The 18,535-nt window shown below is 40.3% G+C and overlaps 1 protein-coding gene across 1 annotated transcript; it reads right to left on the bottom strand.

The window, feature by feature from the left end:
- Nucleotides 1-6,296: 6,296 nt before the first annotated feature.
- LOC125283552 (olfactory receptor 2J3) lies at nucleotides 6,297-7,244 on the bottom strand. The gene has a single exon (XM_048225573.2). The coding sequence runs from the start codon at nucleotides 7,242-7,244 to the stop codon at nucleotides 6,297-6,299; it is 948 nt and encodes a 315-aa protein (XP_048081530.2).
- Nucleotides 7,245-18,535: the final 11,291 nt, after the last annotated feature.

Here is an 18,535-nt window from a genome sequence, read left to right as displayed (position 1 = left end):
TGGCTTATTCTGAAAATATTATCTAAAGGTAACTTTTTGATTTGTACCATTTTAATCTTTAATAATTCCCTATTTAGTGTCCATGGAAACTAGAGACTGGGTTTTATTTTTATTTATTTATTTTTTTTAAATTATTATTATTTTTTATTATGTTAGTCACCATACAGTTCATCCCTGGTTTTTGATGTAAAGTTCAATGATTCATTAGTTGCGTATCACACCTAGTGCACCATGCAATATGTGCCCTCCTTACTACCCATCACCAGCCTATCCCATTCCCTCACCCCCTCCCCTCTGAAGCCCTCAGTTTGTTTCTCAGAGTCCATAGTCTCTCATGCTTCATTCCCCCTTCTGATTACCCCCCCTTTCTTTATCCCTTTCTTCCCCTACTGATCTTCCTAGTTCTTATGTTCCATAGATGAGAGAAATCATATGATAATTGTAGAGACTGGGTTTTAAAGATAATACACTAATTTATGGACTGAGCATTAATATCTACAGAGAGGGGAACAATAAGGCAAAGATATAAATGAATTGAGTCTTTCGTCATTAACAGGCATTTGATTTAGCTAAATGGTCAAAAGATATATGTCAGTTCTTTGGCTGAAGCATACTTTTTTCAAGATACTAAATTATATGAGTGTTTTATCCTGTGGGTCTATACACTAGTTGCATTGAAGAGTATAAAGAAATACCTGTTCAAATGGTTCATTTGTTCTCCCGTCCATATGTTCACCTGCTCATTCATTCATTTATTTACTTTGTAGCTAAATGTCTTCTACTTTTGGCATTTTTGTTAACATAGATGAATAAAGGACTCTTTTTTAAAATCTAAGTAGAACTCATTTTCTGGTGGAAGAAATGACAATGTAAGATGAAAAATGAACTATCTTTATATGACTTAATTTGTCACTGGGCATGGTGCTAATAAATTAGGGTAGCTTTGGTATGATGAGCATTGGGTAATATACTCAACTAATGAATCATTGAACATTATAACAAAAACTAATGATGGAGAGAGATGAGAGAGGGACCAGGAAAAAGACCCAGAGAAAGAGAAGAGGAAGCCGAGCTCTGTGAGGACTCAATCCCCAACTTGTTTCAATTCATTCATCCTTCTCTTCTCTCTACCTTGGGGAAGTGACTGTGGCACTTGTTCTGGAGGGTAAAAGTCCAAAATCAAGATGTTGATATGGCGGAGAGGGGAGTTAAGATGGTGGAGGAGTAGGGGACCCCATTTTCAGCTGGTCCCCTGAGTCGAGTTGGATAGGTACAAGACCAGCCTGAACATCCACGGTGTCAGCCTGAGATGCAGGAAGATACATCTGGATCTCTACAAATGAACATCTCCAGCGATGAGTATTGAGGTACGAAGCGGGGAGCCGTGAAACTGAGCACAGATATCGGAAGATAAACGGAAGGGGGAGGGAGCCACCGCGTTCGGGCGCTGGGAAGCGGTAGCCACCTGCATGGGGGATCGGGCGGACTCACGGACCAGCACCCGCGAGAGAGCAGTCTGAGACCGTGAGCCAGGGAGCTCAGGGCAGATGGCGGCTTGCGGCTGGCGGTGTTAGAAACACAAAGGACAGAGACACGCTGGCCCTGGAAGTAAGGGCTGGGATGCCAGGTGTGTGGTACACATCCCGGGACACTGCAGGGTTGAGCAGCACCAACAGAAACAGAGTTAAAGTGGCCAGAACATCAGTGGAGAACGGTCGCGATCCCTCTGTTCTGAGACAGAGGCTGAGATTCGGCCACTGCTGCTCTGACTCTCAGAAGAGGCACAGCAAACCGCCAGTGAAAGCCGCCAGAGAACAAAAGTCTGGAAATACCGGCTCACAATGTGCCCATCCCCATCCCCCCTCACAGGGGACACGGAGTCTCTACCCAAACAGGGTTGCCTGAGTATTGGCGCGGCAGACCCCTCCCCCAGAAGGCAGGCTGAAAAATCAAGAAGCCCACATCCCTAAGATCCCTATAAAACAAGGGTGCATGGCCTGGGTCCCGGTCAATAATTTGGGCTCTGGACAGCCCCGCAACCTCTCCTCATCAGAATGACGAGAAGGAGAAGTCCCCCCCAGCAAAGAAAAAACAATGAGTCTGTGGCCTCTGCCACAGAACTAATGGATATGGATATAACCAAATTATCAGAAATGGAATTCAGAGTAACAATGGTCAAGATGATGTGTAGACTTGAAAAAAGTATTAACGAAAATGTTAATGAGAATATAGAATCTCTAAGGGCGGAAATGAGAGCGAATCTGGAAGAAATTAAAAAACTATGAGCCAAATGCAGGCAAAACTAGAGGCTCTGACGGCCAGGGTGAATGAGGCTGAAGAATGTATCAGTGAATTGGAGGATGGGTTAGTAGAAGAGAAAGCTAGCATAGAATCTGGACTCAAAAAAATCCATGCTCAGGAATGTAGGTTAAGGGAGATTACTGACTCAATGAAATGTTCCAATGTCAGAATCCTCGGCATCCCCGAGGGGGGTGGAGAAAAACAGAGATCTAGAAGAGATATTTGAACAAATTGTAGCTGAAAACTTCCCTAATCTAGCGAGGGAAACAAACATTCGTGTCCAAGAGGCAGAGAGGACCCCTCCCAAGCTGAACCACGACAGACCTAACACGCCACGTCATGGTGCAATTCGCAAATATTAGATCCAAGGATACAGTATTGAAAGAGGCCAGGGCAAAGAAATTTCTCACGTACCAAGGCAAAGGTATCAGAATTATGTCAGACCTGTCTACACAGACCTGGAATGAGAGAAAGGGTAGTGGGGGGGGCATTTTTAAAGTTCTTTCAGAGAAAAACATGCAACCAAGGATCCTTTATCCAGCAAGGCTGTCATTCAGAATTGATGGAGAAATAAAGACCTTCCAGAATCGCCAGTCATTGACCAATTTCATAACCATGAAACCAGCCCTACAGGAGATATTAAGGGGGGTTCTATAAAAGTAAAAAGGCCCAAGAGTGATACGGAACAGAAAGTCACAATCTATAGAAACAAAGACTTTACAGGCAACATGTCATCATTAAAATCATATCTCTCAATAATCAGTCTCAATGTAAATGGCCTAAATGCTCCCATAAAACACCACAGGGGTGCAGATTGGATAAAAAGACATGACCCATCCTTTTATTGTCTACAATAGACTCATTTTGAACCTAAAGATACATCCAGACTGAAAGTAAAGGGATGGAATACCATCTTTCACGCCAATGAACCTCAAAAGAAAGCTGGGGTAGCAATTCTCATATCACACAGATTGGATTTTAAACTAAAGACTATAGTTAGAGACACAGAAGGGCACTATATTATTCTTAAAGGATGTATCCAACAAGTGGAGATGACAATTATAAATATATATGCCCCAAACAGGGGAGCAGAAAGATACACAACCCAACTCTTAACCAGAATAAAGAGACATATGGATAAAAATACATTAATAGTAGGGGACCTCAACACTCCACTATCAGCAATAGACAGAGCACCGGAGCAGAAAACCAACATAGAAACAAGAGCTTTGAATGCCATACTCGACGAGTTGGACCTCATAGATATATAAAGAACACTACACCCCAGAACCAAAGAATACTCATTCTATTCTAATGCCCATGGAACATTCTCAAGAATAGACCATGTTCTGCGACACAAAACAGGTCTCAACTGATACCAAAAGACTGAAATTATTCCCTACATATTCTCAGACCACAAGGCTTTGAAATTGGAACTCAACCACAAGGAAAAATTTGGAAGAAACTCAAACACTTGGAGACTAAGAACCATCCTGCTCAGGAATGATTCAATAAACCAGGAAATTAAAAATCAATTTAAACAATTTATGGAGACCAACGAGAATGAAAACACAACGGTCTAAAACCTATGGGATACTGCAAAGGCAGTCCTAAGGGAGAAATACATAGCCATCCAAGCCTCACTCAAAAGAATAGAAAAATCTAAAATGTAGTTTTTATATTCTCACCTCAAGAAGCTGGAACAGCAACAGAGGGACAGGCTTAATCCACGCACAAGGAATCATTTGACCAAGATTAGAGCAGAAATCAATGAATTAGAAACCAGGAGTACAGTAGTGCAGATCAACAGAACTAGAAGCTGGTTCTTTGAGAGAATTAATAAAATTGACAAACCCCTGGCAAGACTTCTACAAAAGAATAGAGAAAGGACCCAAATTAATAAAATTATGAATGAAAAAGGAGAGGTCACAACCAACACCAATGAAATTGGAAGGATTATTAGAAACTTTTATCAACAGCTTTATGCCAATAAATTAAGCAATCTGGAAGAGATGGAGGCCTTCCTGGAAACCCATAAACTACCAAGACTGAAACAGGAAGAAATTGGTTTTTTAAACAGGCCAATTAATTATGAAGAGATTGAGTCAGTGATAAACAACCTTCGAAATAACAAAACTCCAGGCCCGGATGGTTTTCCTGGGGAATTCCACCGAACATTCAAAGAAGAAATAATACCTATTCTCCTAAAGCTATTTCAAAAAATAGAAACAGAAGGAAAGCTACCAAACTCATTCTATGAGGCCAATATTACCTTGATCTCCAAACCAGGCAAAGACACCATCCAAAAGGAGAATTACAGACGATTTCCCTAATGAATATGGACACCAAAATCCACAACAAGATCCTGGCTAATAGAATCCAAAAGTACATTAAAAGGATTATCCATCATGACCAAGTGGGATTCATCCCTGGGATGCAAGGGTGGTTCAACATTCGCAAATCGATCAGTGTCTTAGATTTTATCCAGAAAGAAAAATTCAAAAATCATATGATTCTCTCAATAGATGCAGAAAAAGCATTTGACAAAATACAGCATCCTTTCTTGATTAAAACCCTTCAGAGTGTAGGGATAGAGGGTACATTCCTCAATCTCATAAAAACCATCTATGAAAAGCATACAGCAAATATCATTCTCAATGGGGAAACGCTGGAAGCCTTTCCCTTAGATCAGGAACTCGACAAGGATGCCCACTCTAGCCACTACTATTCAACATAGTACTAGAAGTCCTTGCAACAGCAATCAGACAACAAAAAGGTATAAAGGCATCCAAATCAGCAGAGAAGAAGTCAAACTGTCTCTCTTCGCAGATGACATGATACTCTATATGGGAAACCCAAAAGAATCCACTCCCAAAGTATTAGAAGTTATAGAGCGATTCAGTAATGTGGCGGGATACAAAATCAATGCTTAGAAATCAGTTGCATTTCTATGCACAAATAATGAGACTGAAGAAAGAGAAATTAGGGAATCTATCCCTTTTATAATAGCACCAACAACAATTGCTGGAGATGATGTGGAGAAAGGGGATCCCTCCTACATTGTTGGTGGAAATGCAAGTTGGTACAGCCACTCTGGAAAACAGTGTGGAGGTCCCTTAAAAAGTTAAAAATTGAGCTACCCTATGAACTAGCCATTGCAATGCTGTCTATTTTCCCCAAAAATACAGACGTAGTGAAGAGAAGGGCCATATGCACCCCAATGTTCATAGCAGCATTGTCCACAGTAGCCAAATTGTGGAAGGAACCGAGATGCCCTTCAACAGATGAATGGATTAAGAAGTTGTGGTCCATATATACAATGAAATATTACTCAGCTATCAGAAAGATCGATTTCTCAACATTTGTTGCAACATGGACGGCACTGGAGGAGATAATGCTAAGTGAAATAAGTCAAGCAGAGAAAGACAATATTATATGATTTCTCTCATCTATGGAATATAAGAACTGGGAAGATCGGTAGGAGAAGAAAGGGATAAAGAAAGGGGGGTGATCAGAAGGGGGAATGAACCATGACAGACTATGGACTATGAGAAACAAACTGGGGGCCTCAGAGGGGAGGTGGTTGGGGAAATGGGATAGGCTGGTGATGGGTAGTAAGGAGGGCACATATTGCATGGTGCACTGGGTGTTATACGCAAATAATGAATCATCGAACTTTACATCGAAAACCGGGGATGTACTGTATGGTGACTAACATAATATAAAAATCGTTTAAAAAAAAAGAAAAGGATACCTTTGATTTATTGTGCCACTGTAAAAATTTAATATTGATGTTTAATCTTGATTTTACATGGCTGTTTTCTCCAGTAAATGGTACAAACATGCAAACTGTTTAATTCATATCTGTGAGCAAGAGCTCTGTGCCCTCGCAAGACACATGCTTCACTGGTGCTGACAGTGTGAGTAAAGAGGACAGTGGCGATGGATGGATGCAGATGAGCCCCTGCTGAAGAGGCTCCACTGTCTCGTGAAGGTCATGAATGTGTGGATCTCTCCCGCCCTACGAGTCTCCTTACTGCCCCTCTTACATCTTTGTTTCTCAGAGTGTAGATTAGAGGGTTGAGGCTAGGTGTGACAACAGTATAAAAGAGGGCAATGAACTTGCCTTGATCTTGAGACTCTCCTGATGGTGGCTGCAGATATATGCAGATGACTGGAATGAAAAAGAGGGACACAACCGTAAGATGGGCTCCACATGTCCCAAAGGCTCTCTGAAGTCTGGCTGTTGACTGCATCCTCAGCACAGCCCGGGCAATGGCAGCATATGAGCTGAGAATGAGGATGAGGGGTATGAGAACAAAAATGGAGCTCGTGATCAGGAGGGTCAGCTCATTAACACGGGTATCAACACACGATAATCGCAGCAGTGCTGGGACTTCACAGAAGAAATGGTCCACTCGGCGATGTCCACATAGGGGTACCCAGAAGGTAAAGGAAGAATGAAGTGCTGAGTTGGTGAAGCCACTGACCCAGGAAGCCACAGCCAACAGGTGGCAGAAACGAGGGTTCATGAGGACAGCATAATGCAAGGGTCTACAGACAGCTGCATAACGGTCATAGGACATCACCACCAGGAGGACACACTCTGTGGTTCCCAGTGCAAGGACAAAGTAAAGTTGAATCATGCAACCGGTGTAGGAGATGGTCTTTTCTGGGCCCCAGAGGTTGGCCAGCATCTGAGGGATGGAGCTGGTGGTGTAGCAGAGGTCCAGAAAAGAGAGGTTTGAGAGGAAGAAGTACATGGGAGTGTGGAGATGGGCGTCCATGTACGACAAGATAATGATGGACAGGTTGCCTATCAATGTCATCAAGTAGAACATCAAGATAACCACAAAGAGAGCTACTTCCAGATGAGGCCACTTGGAAAAACCCAGTAGAACCAAGTAGCCTTCAGAACTTGCATTTTTCCCATCATCATTCATTTCTTGTTACCTGAGGAAAGAAACACATTCATCCAAAAAGGTAAGAAAATGTCCCAAGTATCACAGGCACGCTAGAAAAAGAATCAGAAGCCAGTTTGAAAGGCCTACCACTGTTCAACTCTGGGAGAGTTTGACATTAACCATGATACTAATGAATTGAAAGAAAAAAAAAAGAATCCACAAGCTCATAGTGAGATATCAAAAATATGTAAGTTAATTAATTAGTGGAGAAAAAAATTATTCCTGTCAGTAGGATCCTAATAGTATGTGTAGAAGGAATGGTAGATTAAAGAAGATAAATAGATGCTAAAAACTAGTGAATGAAAATGTCTTGAGAAACAGGATATTTCTATGGCCTAAAATACCTTCTTCCTAATTGCTCATTAATTACAAAATAAGACATAGTAAACTTTATAATAGAAAATGGTGGTGTACATGATCATAGCCAAGACTACTCAATGTTTACATCACCAGGGTTGAGACAAAGCAACATGAGGTACCTACCGACATGATGCTCTGAGCAGGACATAATGTCACTTCAGTGACATTCCTGCCAAAATTTACAGCCTGATTCTAATAACGAATATGCATAAGCCAAACTCAAATTGAGGCAAGTTGGACAAAATAGCTCGCCTGTACTCTTCAAACGTGTTCAGTTAAATGAACACAAATAAAGGCTGAGGAACTGGTCCGCATTCAAGGAAACCAAAGAGACATGTTATCTAAGTGTGTGGCCCTGGACTGGGAAAACAGCTATTAACATTACTGAGAGCTATGGAGAAATATGACAATGAACTATGAATTAGATTGCAATATTGTATCCATATTGTATTTTCTGTTTTCTCAACTCTACAGTGGTTATGTAAAATAAAGTCCCTGTGGTTAGGAAATAAACATTGAGCAAACACGACATCTTCAACTTTCTCCCAGACGGTCCAGCAGAAAAGATGATGATAGGTAAGTAGGCAGGTAGGTAGGTACATGGACAAAAAACATCTTTTTAGGTACAAAATACACTATTGCTGGATCTGGTTAGGGTTTATAGTAGTTCTTTGTACCTAGTTTGCAATTCCTATGTAAATTTGAAATTTCACCAGAATTAAAATTACAAAAATAAATATAAAATAAAATTTTCTCACATTTATATTTTATCAAGATATTTACCATGTAATGGAAAAATAGCTTTTTAACTCAAAGACTCATTCCATCCTAGGGTGACATCTGGGTAAATAGTAATTTGAAAACTCCTAACATTCCTAACAGAAGAAAATTCCCATGGAAGAAATTATCTTTTTTAGATGAATTGCTTCAGTTCTCTTTCAACATTTTCAGTCTATTTCCATGAACCACGAGAGACTATGGACTCTGGAAAACAAACTGAGGGTTTCAGGGGGGGTGGGGGAATGGGATAAGCTGGTGATGGGTATTAAGGAGGGCACGTATTGCATGGAGCCCTGGGTGTTATATGCAAATAATGAATCATGGAACTTTACATCAAAAACTAATGATGTACTGTATGGTGACTAACATAACATAATAATAATTAAAACACACAGAACAATTGTAATCCCCATGATCTCTCAGGGTTAAAACCCCAGGATGAACAATATTGATTTCAAACTGTTTTCTGTAAACCCCCGTATCTGCAGGCGGTATGTTCCAAGGCCCCCAGTGGATGCCTGAAGCCCCATATACACTATGTTTTCCTACATATACACGCCCATGATAAAGTTTAATTTATAAATTAGGCTCAGTGGAGGTTAACAATAGCTAGTAATACAACAATGATAACAGTGCACTGTAAGAGTTATGTGAGTGTGGTGTCTCCTCAAATATTGTGCAGAACTCACCCTTCTCCTCCTTGTGATGCTGTGAGATGATGAAATGTCCACCTGATGAGATGAAGTGACATGAATGACGCAGGCATGTGAAGTAGCTTTGGGCTGCCGGTGACCTTCTGATGAAGGTCACTGGGACCACCTGCTTCTAAGGCCACGGTTGATCACAGGGTCACGGAAACTGCAAAACGTGAAACCTCGGATAAGGGCGCTAGGTACACAGGGTGAAAAGTCCAGAGTTCCAGTTAAATATTCTTGTAGAAACAACTGTATCTTCTGATGGTTTGCTTGCACTAAGAGCTTGTTTCTAAGCTGAAAACTAAGGTACCAACAGAGACACAAAAAAGACACACGGACATACATCAACTCACGACATGAACAAAGCTGGAATACTTAGTTCCTATGAACAGACCTGTGACATGGAGCTGGGAGAAAGAGACAGAATGCTTCACAAAGGACCTGTAAATGGAACTGAATTTGAAAAGAGGGATTTCTAGGAAAGGAAGATATACATTTTTTCAAAGAGCAAAGGAGGACGAGCATGAGGACAGAGGGAAATAGAAAGCACCCTGACTGTAGGGCTTGAAGCTGAATGTGTGTCTGTCACAGGCCTGAGGAAGGTGTCCACATTATTCCCTCCGGTCCAGGACAGTAACTGAGGCAGTATTTGAATTCTGGCCATAATTTATAATTTCTACATGTATTTTTATTCTCTAACTTCAAGAAGCATTCTGAATATTTATTGAAACTACTGAATAGCTATCATTTATATACTGTGCCCAGTGAATCTTACCTTTTTGGTTAAAGAATTAAGTACATCACAACAATTCTATATCTCTTAGGTGATCCTTTTTCTCTTGTGGGTTTTCAGTCGTTCATAGGAGAGACTTGATGTTACCTTTTGTTCCGTGGTTGGTATGACAAGGTTCTGCCTCATTCAGCTTTGCAGTTCCCTTCCCCCCTCTCATAGCTGATTCTCCCTCACACTTCCTAATAAGCTACAGCAAAGAAAGAAAGAAAGAAAGAAAGAAAGAAAGAAAGAAAGAAGAAAGAAAGAAAGAAGAAAGCAGAGAGGGAGACAAACCATAAGAGACTCTTAACTCTAGGAAACAAACTGAGGGTTGCTGGGGGGGGGGGGGATGGGGTAACTGGGTGATAGGCATTCAGGAAGGCACTTGATGTAATGAACACTGGGTATCGTAGCCAACTGATGAATCCCTAAACTCTACCTCTGAAAGGAGTAATACACTATATGTTAATTAAATTGAACTTAAATTAAAATTCAAAGAGAATAATCACATACAATAAAAAGAGAAAGAAAGAAAGAGCCACAGCAGAGCCACCAATTGCTTACCTTCTACAAATGCAGCTCTTTCTATAAGATATTAGAAATAGCTACCTGATTGAGTTTCAGCAGGAAAGTGATAAACAGTTTGGCCCAAGGCTGTAGGACTTATGCAGGCTTTATCACTCTTCACCAGTAACTAGCGGTTACGTGAATCTAGACCATGTTCTATAGCTCCGAAACCATCCAGGATAATCACACAAGTGCAAGGCTTAAAAAGAAATTCTCTGGTAATTAAACACAAGTTTAATACAGAGAATTATTAAACCATGGAAGGAGAGGATAAGGATGGAAATAGAGCTGTAAAGGATATCTTGGGCCAAGGGACAGTACCCAAGAGAATCCAAACATGGAAGGGGGGCTCCCTCTCCACGGCTGAGGGTCAGACCTCACCGAAGCAGGAGTGGCTGCAGCCCGCTGGGTGAAGAAGTCTGATCTGGCTGAACCAAGCAACAGCAACGGACAGGAAACCATGAAGATTATTTCACTTTCAGGTCACTTCCATTCGAGGGATGATGGAAAAATGCTGAGATTCTCTTTCAACCTCCCTAGAATGGGCGATAATACATCATGAGAAACACGATCCCACTGCCATTGCTCCTCCCAATGCAGATATAATGTTCTTCTTCTTTACACAGGTACCCGAACAACTTGGTGCATTAACTGAAAGTGGAGCTGTGAGGTGTCTTTATGTATCGCCTCGCTCGCCCTTAGCATTCTACAGAAGTTAGAAAGCGGTAGGACGTGAGGGACCAAAGGACACCAGGCATAACGAGAGAAACGGTAGGAACTTTATCATTTAGTTTTCTTCCTACTGGAAGAGAGAGAAAGGCTTCACCACTAGTTGCTTCTGTAGGCTATGGCATGAAATATCTCCTCTCCTCTCTTTTTTTGAACTAAGGCACTACGGAGGGAAAATGGTGGACACAAGTCTTTGCACATGTGCAAATCACTGGCCAGCTTACTTTTTTCTTAGGTGAGTCTTTTTATGCTCTTAGCTACTGCTTAAATACTACTTGTCCCTCCTGCGTGTGTCCACATTCCCTGCATCTGTCTTCATGATCTACGCCCGCCTTCCCTGTGGACCTATCTGACCTTCGGCGTTCACCTCCATGAAACTGCCAACACAGATGGCCGACCACACCACATGCTCTAATCCACTATATCATATTAGGCAAACGGAGTCTGGAAATTACTGTGATTATCATTGCTATAAAAGAGAGAGTCCTGCGTTTACCATACAGGTTTCGTTTTAGCTGAAGGAAGAACTGATTAGAGCCTTCAGCGTACTGAGGGATAGACCCTTTTCCTAGAGCAACTGGAGCCTTTATGAAAACAAAAGAATATGACTTGCTTCTCCTGACTGGGGCCATTGGGAGGGTAAATCCCAGAGAAGCAATTAATGTTCTTCCAGGAGCTGTCCTGGTTAGAACAGCTTCTGAGGGATCTCTTTAACATGATACCGCACTGTTGTACTTAAGGTAAAGACAAATCTACAAAGCACCCATCACTGATAGAAATGCTTTAATCTGCATTTAGAGGGAAGGGAATGGGCTGTCCTGAATTACCTGAAATTTCTTCTCCAACACCTCATTATGCTGAGGGCAAAACCTGAGGGATCATTTGTCAGAGGTAGTCGAATTTGGGGAAGGAAGGGAAGTTTGAAACATTTTTTCTTAATTTTTATTCATTTGTTTTTATTTAAATTCAATTAATTAACATATAGTGTATTCTTAGTTTTGGAGGTAGAGTTCAGTGATTCATCAGTTGCCTATAACACCCAGTGCTCATGACATCACGTGCCCTCCTTAGTGCCCATCTCCCAGTTACCCCATCCAGCCACCCACCTCCCCTCCAGCAACCTTCAGTCTGGTTCCTAGAGTTAATGGTTTGTCTTATGGTTTGTCTCCCTCTCTGATTTCATTCTCTTTTATTTTTCCCTCCCTTCCCTATGCTCCTCTGTCTTGTTTCTTAAATCTCACATGAGTGAAATCATGTAATTGTCTTTCTCTGATCGACTTATTTCACTTAGCATAATACCCTCTAATTCCATCCACATCATTGCAACTGGTAAGAGGTCATTGTTTTCAAATTCAATTTTTTTCTGTTTCTTTTTTTTTAACATTTAAAAAAATTTTTAAATCAATTAATTAACATATAATGTATTATTGGTTTCAGAGGTACGGGTCTGTGATTCATCCGTCTTATATAATACCTGGTGCTCATTTCATCACATGCCCTCCTTCATAGCCATCACCCAGTTACCCCATCTCTCCACCCCTCTTGCCTCCAGCAACCCAGTTTGTTTCCTGTGATTAAGAGTCTCTTATGGTTTATATCCTTCTCTAGTTTCCTCTTGTTTCATTTTTTTCCTCTCTTTCCCTGGGATCCTTTGTTTTGTTTCTTAAATTCCACATATCAGTGAGATCATATGATAATTGTCTTTCTCTGACTGACTTATATCACTTTGCATAATACCCTCCAGTTCCATCCATGATGTTGCTAATGGCAATATTTCGGGGTTTTTTGGATGGCTGAGTAATATTCCATTGCACATATATACCTCATCTTCTCTATCCATTAATCTGTCAACGGGCATCTGGGCTCTTTCCATAGTTTGGCTATTGTGGACATCGCTGCTATAAACATTGGGGTACAGGTGGCCCTTTGGATCACTACATTGGTATCTTTGGGCTAAATACATAGGAGTGCAATCGCTGGGTCATACAGTAGCTTTATTTTTAACTTCTTGAGTGAACGCCATACTGTTTTCCAGAATGGCTATAGCAGCTTGCATTCCCACCAAGTGTGAGAGGTTTCCCTTTTTGCACATCCTCGCCAATATCTGCCATTTCCTGATTTGTTAATTGTAGCCATTCTGACTGGTGTGAAGTGGTATCTCATTGTGGTTTTTATTTTATTTCCCTGATGCCAAGTGATGTGGAGCATTCCTTCATGTGTCTTTTGGCCATTTGGATGTCTTCTTTGGAAAAATATCTGTTCATGTCTTTTGCCCATGTCTTCACTGGATTATCTGTTCTTTGGGTATGTAGTTTGATAAGTTCTTTATAGATTTTGGATACTAGCCCTTTGTCTGATAAGACATTTGCAAAAATCTTCTCCCGTGCTGTCGGTTGTCTTTTGGTTTTGTTGACTCTTTCCTTTGCTGTGCAAAAGCTTTTTATCATGATGAAGTTATAATAGTTCATTTTTGCCCTAGTTCCCTTGCTGTTGGAGACATGTGTATCAAGAAGTTGCTGGAGCCAAGGTCAGAGAGGTTGCTGCCTTCGTTCTCCTCTAGTATTTTGATGGATTCCTGTCTCACAAAGAGGTTTTTCATCCATTTTGAATTTTTTTGTGTGTCTGTATGGTTTTCGAAAGTGGTCCAGTTTCAATCTTCTGCATGGGGCTGCCCAATTTTCCCAACACCATATGTTGAAGAGACTGTCTTTTTTCCTTTGGATATTCTCTTCTGCTTTATCAAAGAGTAGTTGACCACAGAGTGAGGGTCTATTTCTGGGTTGTGTATTCTGTTCCGTTGACCTATGTGTCTGTTTTTCTGCCAGTACCATTCAGTCTTGATGATTACAGCTTTGTAATAGAGCTTGAAGTCCAGAATTGTGATGCCACCAGCTTTGGTTTTTGAAACATTTTTTTAAATGTAATACATAAAAACTATACCAAAATTATATCATGAGTTAATAGATTAATGAATATTTTTGAATTTTATATTGTTTCTAGCTATTATATCATGAGTTATATCATGAGTTAATAGATTATATCATGAGTTATAGATTATATATTTTATATCATGAGTTAATAGATTAATGAATTATATCATGAGTTAATAGATTAATGACTATTTTTGAATTTTATATTGTTTCTAGCTAGTATATTCCATTTGTACCAAAGAAAATCTTGGTATGAAAATCATGTGTTGTGATAAAATGAATTTATTTTTATTCTTTTAAAGATTTTTTAAAATTATTCATTGAGAGAGAGAGAGAGAAAGAGAGGGAGGGAGTGTAAAAGCAGGGGGAGAGTCAGAAGGGGAGGGAGAAGCTGACTCTCTGCTGAGCAGAGAGCCTGATGTGGGGCTCAGTCCAGGACCTTAAGATCATTTGAGCCACCCAGGCGCCCCAAAATTAAGTTTCTTAAATTGTATATGTTTCAGTGGCCTAAATTATTGTGAGAACTCAATAATAAAAATACATAAACATTTCCCACAGGGCTAATACATAATCAGTCAATACATGTAAGCTGCTCTTGCCGTCACGTTGAATTTTAATTTGAACTGATATTTTAAACAGTTCTACATTATTTCTTTGTTTTTCTTTATTTTAGATATTAAATGTATTAAAAACAAGAGACCTGCATTCCCACAACTCAGAATCACCAACTATTACTTTTACCATATTTATTTCTAACATTTTAACAGAGAAAATATCACAGATAAACCCCATATCCTCTTTAATTCCCATTCTCTAACCAGACACCCAACCCAGATATAACCAGTATGATGAGCTTGGCGTGTATAATTTGAGCTCACTTTAACATATATTAAAATTAGTTGAATAATCAATAGTTAAATATAAATTATTATTAACTACTTAAATACATACAGTTTAAATTTCTCGTGAGCAGTCTTCCAAATCTGGTCAGGTCTACGTCCAATTCTCATGAGAACTCATGCACATCTCAGGAGATTTCTACCCAAATGTCAACAGATCTTAGTCCAAAGTTCGCCAGATCCCAGTCCAAATCTCATGAGAACTCTACGTAAATCTCGTGAGATCTCTTTCAAGTCCATCAGATCTCAGTCGATATCTCAGGAGAGCTCAGTCCAAATTTCATGAGATCTCTTCCAAATCTCATGAGATCTCACACACATATCATGAGATTTCTAGCCAAATCTTGTCAGATCTCATTCTAAATCTTGCCAGACTCAGTCCAAATCTCCTATGATCTCATTCAAATCAACCCAATCTCTGTCCACATCTCCATATGTAATGAGATCTCAACCAAATCTCATGAGATCATAGACCAAATCTCGTGAGACCTCACACACATCTTACGAGATTTCTACCCAAATCTCTGATATCATAGTCCAAGTCTCATGAGATCTCAGTCCAAATCTCGTGAGATGTCATCCAAATCTTGCCAGAACTCAGTCCAAATCTTGTGAGACCTCATGCACATCTCCTGAGATTTCTACCCAAATCTCATGAGATCTCAGTCCAAATTTCATATGGTCTCATTCAAATCAAGCCAATCTCTGCCCAAATCTCCAGACCTTGTGAGATCTCATCCGAATCTCACCAGATTTCAGTGCAAATCAGTGAGCTCTCATGCAAATCTCTCGAGATTTCTAGCCAAATCTCATGAGCTCTCAGTCCAAATCTCATGAGAACTCAGTCCAAATCTGGAGAACTCATGCACATCTCCTGAGATTTCTAGCAAAATCTCCTGAGAGCTCTGTCCAAATCTCTTGAGATCTCAGGAACATCTTGTGAGATTTCTAGTAAAATCTCATGAGATCTCAGACCAAATCTCCTATGATCTCATTCAAATCAAGCCAGTTCCTATCCAGATCTTGAGATCTCATGAGCTCTCATCCAAATCTCACCAGATTTCAATACAAATCATGAGAACTCATGCATATCTCGTGAGATTTCTAACCACGTGAGAACTCTGTCCAAATCTCTTGAGATCTCAGGAACATCTCCTGAGATTTCTAGAAAAATCTCGTGAGTTCTCAGTCCAAATCTCATATGATCTCATTCAGATCAAGCCAATCTCTGTCCAAATCTTGAAATCTCGTGAGATCTTATCCAAATCTTGCCACATTTCAGTACAAATCTCATGAGATCTCACACATATCTCATGAGATTTCTAGCCAAATCTATTGAGACCTCAGTCCAAATCTCATGAGATCTCAGTCCAAAGATGGTAAGAACGCAGACCAAATCGCATGAGATCTCCTCCAAATCCTGCCAGATCTACATCCAAATCTTGTGAGAACTCACGCACATCTAGCGAGATTTCTGCCCAAATCTCGTGAGATCTTAGTCCAAATCTTGCCAGGTCCAAGTCCAAATCTCGTGAGAACTCAGTCCAAACCTCATTAAATCTCATACAAATCTCACCAGATCTCAGTCCAAATCTCATGAAACCTCATGCACATCTCCCGAGATTTCTACCCAAATCTCCTCAGAACTCTGTCCAAATCTCTTGAGATCTCAGGAACATCTCGCAAGATTTCTGCCCAATTTTCCTGAGAATTGGGCCCAACTCTCCTGAGATTGCCCACACATCTCAAGAGATTTTTAGCAAAATCTCGTGAGATCACAGTCCAAATCTCATGAGATCACATCCAAATCTCGCCAATATCTGTACAAACCTCAAGAAAACTCATCCAAATCTTGTGAGATCTCTTTGAATCTCAGCAGCTCTCAGTCCAAATCTCATGAGATCTCTTTCAGACCTACCAGATCTCAGTCCAAACCTCACCACATCTCCGTCCAAATCCTGTTAGATCTCAACAAACCTTGCGAGACTTCTAGCCAAATTTCTTCAGATCTCATTCCAAATCTCATGAGAGTCCAAATCTCGTATGATCTCATTCAAATTAAGCCTATCTCTGCCCAAATGTCACCGTAGCTTGAGATCTCATCCGATTCTCATCAGGATTAACCACTGTCAGGAGCTTGGCCTGTGTAATTGGGGCTCACTTTAATATATATTAAAATTAAATAATAAATACTTAAATATACAATATTATTAACTAGTTACATACTTATATTTTATTTTCTCTCCTTTACTGGAGAATTCAACAGTGATCCTGTACTAGCACAATTCACTCAGTCACCAAAACCTGGGAAAACACTGCACCATGCTCCACTATTCTTCATGCTTAAGCAACAGATTCGTAGCAGAATTTTTTGCCTCTGCCAATCTACTTGGCTCTATCAGATTTTAAAGCTTTTGTGTGAAATATTATGAGCTCGTTGGGAAAACATGATTGCTATAAAACGACTTAATCACAGGAAATTACTTTTAAAGCAGCAGTTCTCAACTTTCTGGTTTTCCTTCAACACACTTGAGAGAAGAAACGTACTAGCCATATGTGACTTTCAAAGTAACTTCTGGCAGAAATATGGGTTCTGACTCCATACTCACCCTCAAGGATAAGAAACCCATGGAAAACATTTTAATTGTAAAACCACTGTAGACCACAGGGCACAAGAATAAGACCCTTTAGGGACAAGTGATATTAATTCCTCTCTGTAGGATTCTGATCAATGGAGTGTTTTATTTAAGAAGAATGTGAATTAGCACAGATCATAAAGTGTGTACCATCAGGGATGGAATGTCAGCTGTAGCTGGGCTCCAGGCGGTGGTGTTTATTTATTGTTGATATGATTTCCTTCCCTTCAACTTTGATAGGTGTGAGGAAAACAACACACACCAAAGGCAAGAACACACACCAGCAATGTAAGGTATAGCAACACAACTGAGGCTGGGATAGAATACAACTTGGGGTCACTGGGGTGCCACAGGCTGTTCACTCTCATCTCACCAGGATAAATGTTAACATAAAGGGAGAGAAAAACAGATGAAAATTAGAAGGCTATATCAAAAATTATCCCATTGCCTGCTTTCTAAGGTCTTGCCTGGTCACTTACTAGCTTACTAGGTTGACATTTGATAGGTACATCCTTCAAGTTGACAAAAATAAATTGTTTATTGAAGTTGATCATTAGGCTTCTGGGAAGATGCCAGGGAAGGAGGCCCTTCAGCTCACCTTGTCCCACAGATACAACTAGATAACATTTACATCAGTGTAAATAAGCCAGAAAAAGACCTGAAGACCGGTGGAACAAACTCAACAACGAAATGTGGAGAAGAAGCTGAATCAAAGAGGGTAGGAGAGGGCAGAGACACAGTTGAGAGCTAACCAGACCCACAGGACTGCCTGTGGGAGGGAGGGATGCCACGGGCACAGAGACGGGAGAAAAACTGAAACAGGAAGAAAGAGAAAATTTGAGCAGACTGAGTACCAGTGAATAAATTAAATTTATTAAATAAATTAAATCAGTAATCAAAAC

Source organism: Ursus arctos, unplaced genomic scaffold (assembly GCF_023065955.2).
Source record: "Ursus arctos isolate Adak ecotype North America unplaced genomic scaffold, UrsArc2.0 scaffold_31, whole genome shotgun sequence".
Classification (NCBI taxonomy): domain Eukaryota; kingdom Metazoa; phylum Chordata; class Mammalia; order Carnivora; family Ursidae; genus Ursus; species Ursus arctos.
This window is presented reverse-complemented; position numbering and strand designations above follow the sequence as displayed.

Bases quoted from the DNA above. Each gene is read 5' to 3' on its own strand.
- LOC125283552 (XM_048225573.2), bottom strand. From the start codon at position 7,244: ATGAATGATGATGGGAAAAATGCAAGTTCTGAAGGCTACTTGGTTCTA.